This window comes from Dendrobium catenatum, unplaced genomic scaffold (assembly GCF_001605985.2).
Source record: "Dendrobium catenatum unplaced genomic scaffold, ASM160598v2 fragScaff_scaffold_370, whole genome shotgun sequence".
NCBI classification, from domain to species: domain Eukaryota; kingdom Viridiplantae; phylum Streptophyta; class Magnoliopsida; order Asparagales; family Orchidaceae; genus Dendrobium; species Dendrobium catenatum.
The window spans coordinates 5,356,918-5,364,434 of NW_021318832.1; the positions used below are offsets into that span (position 1 = coordinate 5,356,918).

A 7,517-nucleotide genomic window follows, 5' to 3' on the forward strand; every position below is an offset into this window, starting at 1 on the left:
ATTCATTGAAAACACAATTTTGATGATCATGAAGTTTATATATAATGGGGGTAATAAATTAGAACTTATAGTAAATAAATATTGAGTTAAAATATCATAACCTAAATATAGAAAAGAGAATTAGAGCCCCAATTATATAACTAAAACAGGTAAGAAAATCATTGGACACACTTTAAGAAGCAATAGAAACCCCAAATTGAAAAAAAAAAAAACTAACGCAGATCCTCCAACAATAAAAACCCAATCTTTGAAGCATTAATAAATACAAATTCACAAATCAAATCTCATTCGAAAATGTCAAAGTTACAAAGATCTTCCGTCTCGTTCCGCCGGCAAGGTTCGTCCGGCCGAATCTGGAATGATCCCATCCGCTCAATAGAGTTGAGAGAAGAGATCGTCGTTACAAGCAACACCGCCACCGTCGCCAACTCCACCACCATTGATGCAGAGGTACATACCTCTGACTATCTAAAATCTTCGCAGTCTAGACCTCGCACGATACGAGCTCAACCTAAGGCCCATAGATGTGGCCTATCAACCATTTTCAGATCCTGCCTGAGGCCTTCCATGACCACCCAATAGGTTTTATGTATGTTTATTTCTAAGATATTAAATATTTGATCATATGTCACATAAATGTATAATATATTATTGATACTTATTTTTGGGCAAAAAAATCGCATTTAATTTTTGTTCTTACTCATTTTGATTGCTTGTATTTGGTTTTTATCAATTAGAGCTTATATTCAATGCTTGGTGATTATTAAAATTAAGGTCAATATCAAATGCTAATAATATATTAATGTAACATTTCAATATATATATATATATATATATCTTGGTAATAATTTATCTTCAGAGGACTCTGTACTGGAAACAATTGAAGAAAAAAAAGTTTTTTTGTTGAAAAAACTCAAATAAATGAAGAACAAATTAAATAATAAAAAATAATTATAAAGACAAAAATAAAAGCTCTATGCATCATCCTATGTTGAAATTAAAGTGGCCAAATGATTTGTTTTAGGTTTCGTTTGAAACAATTTTCTTAAAATAATTTTTTAGTTAAAAAAACTAATTTTTATATAAAAAATTAAAATAGTTGTAAACAAAATTAAGCTTCGTTTAAGACAACTTATTATTTTTAAATCAACTTTTAAGCAGTAAAAAAGTTGTCATAAACAATTTTTTAGTGCAAAAATTTATGTTTCGTTTGGGGCGGCTTTCTTAATGCTTTCTAAAAAGTTTTTTAGTATAAAAATTTATTCAATAAATTTTGGTACTAAAAAATTATTTTAGAAAGCAATAAAAAAGCCGTCCCAAACAAATTGTTGGTATCAATAATGTTCTTAAGACCAGAAGTTGAGTAGAAGTATCCTTTGAGCTCGTCATTAATAACAATAGAAAAGTGCACAGCATAAGTAGGGCTGTAAACGAATTGAGTCTAGCAGAGTATGTGAGTGTTCATGTTTGAGTTCATTTACATTAGCTTGTTCAAGTTTGGTTCGTGTTTGATTCGAGCTTTATTGTTTGTATTCATGTTTGGTTCGTTTAATTTAAGGGTATTCATGTTTGGTTCATGTTCGTTCATTCATGCTTATCAAGATTTAAACAAACAAGCTTTAACGAACTATGTTCCTGAACATATTTAACAAATAATCTATTGAACAAACAAACATTAAATTTATTCATAAACATCTTAAACAAACAATCTAGCAAACTTAGGCAAATGTGAAATGTCTTTTGTTCAGAAAATTAAATTTATAATAATAGTTGTCTATTTAAAATGAAAATATGATTAATCTATATGAATATATTCTTAAATGAAGCTTACATGTTGCATTTCTCTCCATTCGAGCTTTTATCGAGCTTAATGTCGAGCTTGTTCACGAACTTCAAATGATGTTGTTCGTGAACATAAATGAACCGAACACATTAGTGTTCAAACTTGTTTATTTAAGAATCGAGTATTTAAAATGTTGTTCAAATTTGTTTGTTTACTTAATTAAACGATCATAAATGAGCTTTAATTTAACCAAGCAGCTCGTCGAACGCTTGGTTCGATTGCAGCCCTAAGCATAAGCACACAATAATCCATTTAATGAAAATATCAATAAAAAACACACTTTTTTTAGTCTCTTGTATAGAGATTGTCAATTAACATTGTCAAAGGCCTTCCTGATATCAATCATAGCACAAAAGCAATTGAGAGAAGCATGAGAATTGAAATCATGAAGGAGTTCAACAGCACAAAAAACATTGTTTGCAATATCTGTTCAAAAATTTTAAAATAGTAAGAAAATTGTCACAAAAGAAACCTAAACCAACCAAGGTATACTAGAATTAGGGTGCAAAAGCTGAAATCCACAACTTAAGAAAGCAGCTTTATAGTTAAAATCACCAAAAATCAACTAGGTTTCAACATTATAAAGAATCATATCAGTCAGTGAAAGAATCCCATAGCATCTTCCTTTTCATATCAATATTCTCAGCATAAATAAGAGTAACAAATAACTTAATAATAAAAGAGAATACTAACCAGCCAAGAGGATGGAAAATTACAACCACCAATTATGATTTAAAGTTATTACAACAATGCTTTTGAGCAAAAGCTATATATTATCTAGCTAAAGGATTATCAACTAAAGAAGAGGTAGAAATTTAGCCACAAGAAAATAGATAAGACCAATCTTGTGATCTCCTGCAATTGCTGATTCTAGCATCACCAGTACAGTCATTAGCATTTCATAAGATAAAGTTTGGAACTGGCATAGATCACTATGAATTTGTAGGGAAAGACTCCTTTTGTTTTGCTTTTATATCCTTCGAGGTATAATGGACATACTGATTTGTCTCTACTAATTCCAATTAATAAGTTTTTGAAAATGTCTTAAAAGTGGAAAGAGTTTTCTCCCTAGGGGAGACCAAACATGAGCGATTGATGACTGCTATAACAAGTATTATAAGAGGGAGAGGAAACTTTACAAAAGGGAGATGAGTTCTACAACAAGGCAAGATCGGGGGATAAGTCATTCAGGGTCCATTTAGAATGACGGTAGTTTTTTGTAAAATGATTATAAAATTGTTGTGAGGAAAATAATTTTTTTAAAAGTTTTTGTAAAAGCAACTTCCTAGTACATAAATTTCTTGAAAGCAGTGAAAATATAATAATCAAATAGAAACTATGATTGCGATATGAAAAGCTGAGCAATAAGAAAGCCATCGCAAACAAAGCCTAATCTAAGAGAAGAAGAGGATGTATCTTCACTGTCAATAAAAAAAGGATGCGTGAATATTAAGATTAGGAGTCACAGTAGGAGAAATTATTATGTGAGGAAAAGGAGACCGTCTGATGTCAACTATTTTCTCTAGCAAATCTAAGCCTTAAACACTGACAAATTTTGATAATATTTCAAGCAAACATAAACATGCATTAGATATATAAATAAAGCACTCTATTAGAATATTTATCAAATAAATATTTTATGATGTAGAAATTATTTTTAAAACAAAGGAGACTTTTTATCATACATAAACAATATATTTAAAATAAACTCAAAATTTTAATTTAAATAATAATAGAAAATAAATACTTTATATCAAAATCCCTTAAAACCCATCTATTTTTCATCAAATATTTAAAAAATGATACAATTATATTACTAAATGCATAGGTTGTAAGCTAACATTAATGATTTTGAACTTCTATCTAAATACTATGAATATATGACTAAAAGATGAACAGAGGATAATGTGCTAAACAAAAACCACCAAGCTAATGAATCTATGTATAGTTCAAAGAAAATTTGAAAATAAAGAAAACTATTACCTGCTGGAATTTGTTCAAACAGATCAAACAAACTGCATGTTATACAGTAATAGGCAGTATTATGATATATCATAACCACATGAAGCACAAATCACCATAAAGCTTACCAGAAGTTTCTTCTACATAGTATCATATAGTTGAAGTGGCTGACATTTGCAAATTACATTACAGACATTTTAGAAAGGCCTGAAAGAGCAAAATAGTTGTTTTTCAATGCGTTCTGCTTATTCTGATATTATCATGCCAGCATCTTCTGAGAGCTGCATATTTCAACAAAATATTAACCATGTCAAACATAAATCCAGTTGATTATACTTTATAGTATAGAATTTGATGGGTTAATCATATTTGACGAGCTAATGATGGAAAAAAAAATATGCAGCAGCTGCTGAAGAACATAAAGGATCTGAAAATACTAAGCAATTGTTTGAAAAAATGAAAAGAAAAGAGTTAAACAAAAGGCCAATCCTTGCGTTTTGAAATATATTATTTGCACATGGCACTAACATTCTGCAAGAAGGCTTACTGTTCTGGAAGGAGAAAGTTTTTTTTTTGGGACGTTTAGACCGTCTAAAGTTATCATGGTATTTCGTTTTCTTATCAGCCATGCAATTAACTTTGGGATTGAATCCGTAAAAATCCAAGATATTTTCAATAAAATTTCTGGATTCAATCCCACCTGCACAAAATCGAATCAATTTTTTTGATTCAAAATTACTCTGATTTTGATGAACTCAATCCCAGCCACGCAAATTCGTTTGCGAGGATGAAGGCAACTTACAATGTTATCTGGTAACTGGAGAAGATTTGATGTTCTTGCTAGTCCTTGTAAATTGTAATACTTTTTTTTTTTTAAGAGTAAAGCTACTCAGTCCAAAAGGTCCTGCCCAACTCTCTCACACTAGAATAGTTTAAATCGGAAAGCAACCCATTTCTCCTCTTTTTTAATCATAAACCAATTTTAGGGTTATCTATTCAGCAAATTACCCTAGAAAGCTTCGCCCAAATTTAACTCATTTTCCTCCTCATTCAAGAAATCATAAAAAACCATTCATTCCAGATGCTTACGGCAACAAAAAAAAAAAAAGTCAAGTTGACATCGTCGCATAATTTCCCATCAAAAAAAATGAAAAATCAACAAAAAACACTAAATCATATTAAAAGAATAAGCCTTACCCGATCCAACCCCACGCCATGTTCCATCAAATCCGCCGACAACCCCTTCTGACATGAATGAATGTTCTTAAACTGCCCGACGCTAAGCTTCTTCGTAATCAACCCAACATCGAAGTAGATATAATTGGAGGGCGGAAGATCGACCTTGATGGAGTCGACGTCAAACCAGATGAAGAAACGGCGCACTTGGATGCCCTTGAGATCGTCGATCTCGCCATAGCGTATGACACCGGTTATCTTGGGCGAGTAATAAACCAGGTATTCGAAGTTAACGTAGCACTCTCCAGCAAGGTTTACTTCAAATTCGCCGTTACTGGCGAGGGAGAAGGAGGTGACAGTATTGGGGACGAGGCCCGGAGGGAGACCGAATTTGGGGAGAAGTTCGTATACTGTGGTACCGTTTGACGGAGGGGATGGCGGCGTAGCTTCAGCAGAAGCGGCTTCACCGGCGCCGGCGGCGAGAAGGAGGAGGAGAAGAATATTTAGAGAAGTGTCAAGCATGACTTCAGGATTTGAAAATGGAGAGGAAAAAGAAGGGGGAAGAGAGTTGTAAACAAAAAGTTTATAACTCTGCCTTATTTTACTTATTATTAAAAGAAAAAAATCCACCTTTGAAAGTTAGCAATGTCCTCTTTATTTAATTTTACTATTTTTTTTTATAAAAAATATATTTTAAGCACTTTATTAATACCCATCTTAATTAAAATTTTATTTGGGAAGACTTTTTTAAATTGCTGTTTACAAATAACTTTTTAAATATAAAATTTTATTTTTATACTAAAATTTTAACTTTTAAAAATATTAAGAAAAAGAACGTTCCAAAATGAAATCTACGATATTTCATCGGGAACAGCTTTAGTTAAAAAAATTAATTTTTTTTCTAAAAACTGCTTTAATAAGCACAAGAAAATCTCCCAAATGAAACCTAATGATCATAATAAAAAAATATTGGGGCTACTTATTTATAAATTAACTTTCAAAATAAATAATTTTAACTAGATAAAAATTTGATTATGATATGATTCTATAATCCTATCATTTCATGCAAGTTTTGAGGCTTATTGCACTAAAAAAATAGTCAAAATCTTAAATTTATTGTGGATTAATTAAATTTAATTTAGAAAGTATATTATATAGTATTATATATTATACATTATGATTAATAATCAAAATTTTAAAATTTTAATTAATGGAAATTTATTATATGATGTTGAACTCAAAAGTACATACATAAGTTCAAATTTTTAATGATCTTATAATATACTTAAACTAAAGTTATATGATTTGATTATTCAAAGTAAAATCAAACTTACCTCTAAAATAATAAAAAAATCTATTAAATAGATTTTTTATATTTTATAATAAAAAAGGTGCTTTTATTACACATATTATTTATTTTAATCATCAAATTTTTTTAAAGATAATTAAACTATTAGAAAAACATAAATAAAACTTTAAATACTCTATAAGTAAAGAAAAATATTATATAAATATCTACATTTTAATTTATATTTATCTAATAATTTAATTAGATTGATAGATACCATGTGAATATAATAATGAAACATATTTAATAAAAAAAGTAGGGGAATTTAGATTCATTTTATAAAATTCTTAACTATTTATATATCTAATATCTAAATTAGTATATTTATTTTTATATCACTTTAGTATCTAAATATATTAAAAATAAATAAATGAAAATATCTATTATTTTAAATAAATTTTCTTTAGGAATTTGCGGAGTTGCAATTTTTTTTTTTTTTTTTCTCCAAAAAGAAAGTACATTTCAAAATATGAAATTTATTATCCTTTTAATTCATTAAAATATTTTATTTCATTTAATTTAATACAAATTCACTTCTTTTGAAATAAACTTTTTCTATTTATTTATGCTACCCATAAATCACAAATTTTATTTACTTATTTTTAAATGTATATTAATAAATCACTATTAAAATTAAAATTTTGAATATATAATTATTAAATTTCATCTCATCAATCAAATATGCATTAATAAAAAGTTAAATACATTTATTTTAAATACTTTTAGCAAAGCAAATTGCCCACTTCTATTTGAAAACTCATCAATTATTTATTAAGGCTTTGAAAAATAAATTTTTTTTAAAATGTGAATTTCTGCATTCTGTGAATAATAATGTATGGTTATAATGGCTAAGGATGTCGAATAAATAATAATTCTCACATTAACAAAATTTTAATGTAATTTTCAAATTTACAGTGTACTATTCTCCCAGAACAGAATAATTCAAATTAATTAAAATATTAAATATTAAATATAATTTAAAAAGAAGCTTAACTGGACAGACTCTGTTAATGCAAATTTGGACAGATGAAGTGAAGACAAGAATTTATTGTCGCACGTGAAATAAATGATGGAAGCTTCCTTGCAATTGCATGTGAAGTTGCTCTCACCCAATCTTTAGCGTACAATGATAGGAAAAAATATTAAAATCCCCTCAATGATCAATCAGAACAAATAACATACATATCA

At 28.6% G+C, this 7,517-nt stretch overlaps 1 protein-coding gene across 1 annotated transcript; it reads right to left on the reverse strand.

Annotated features, from left to right (window-relative positions):
* Window positions 1-3,802: 3,802 nt before the first annotated feature.
* On the reverse strand, window positions 3,803-5,537 carry LOC110095437. Its single transcript, XM_020820980.2, has 2 exons — window positions 5,003-5,537; window positions 3,803-4,086 (listed from the first exon to the last, which is right to left on the reverse strand). The coding sequence occupies exons 1-2, from the start codon at window positions 5,501-5,503 to the stop codon at window positions 4,051-4,053; spliced, it is 537 nt and encodes a 178-aa protein (XP_020676639.1). The 5' UTR covers window positions 5,504-5,537; the 3' UTR covers window positions 3,803-4,050.
* Window positions 5,538-7,517: the final 1,980 nt, after the last annotated feature.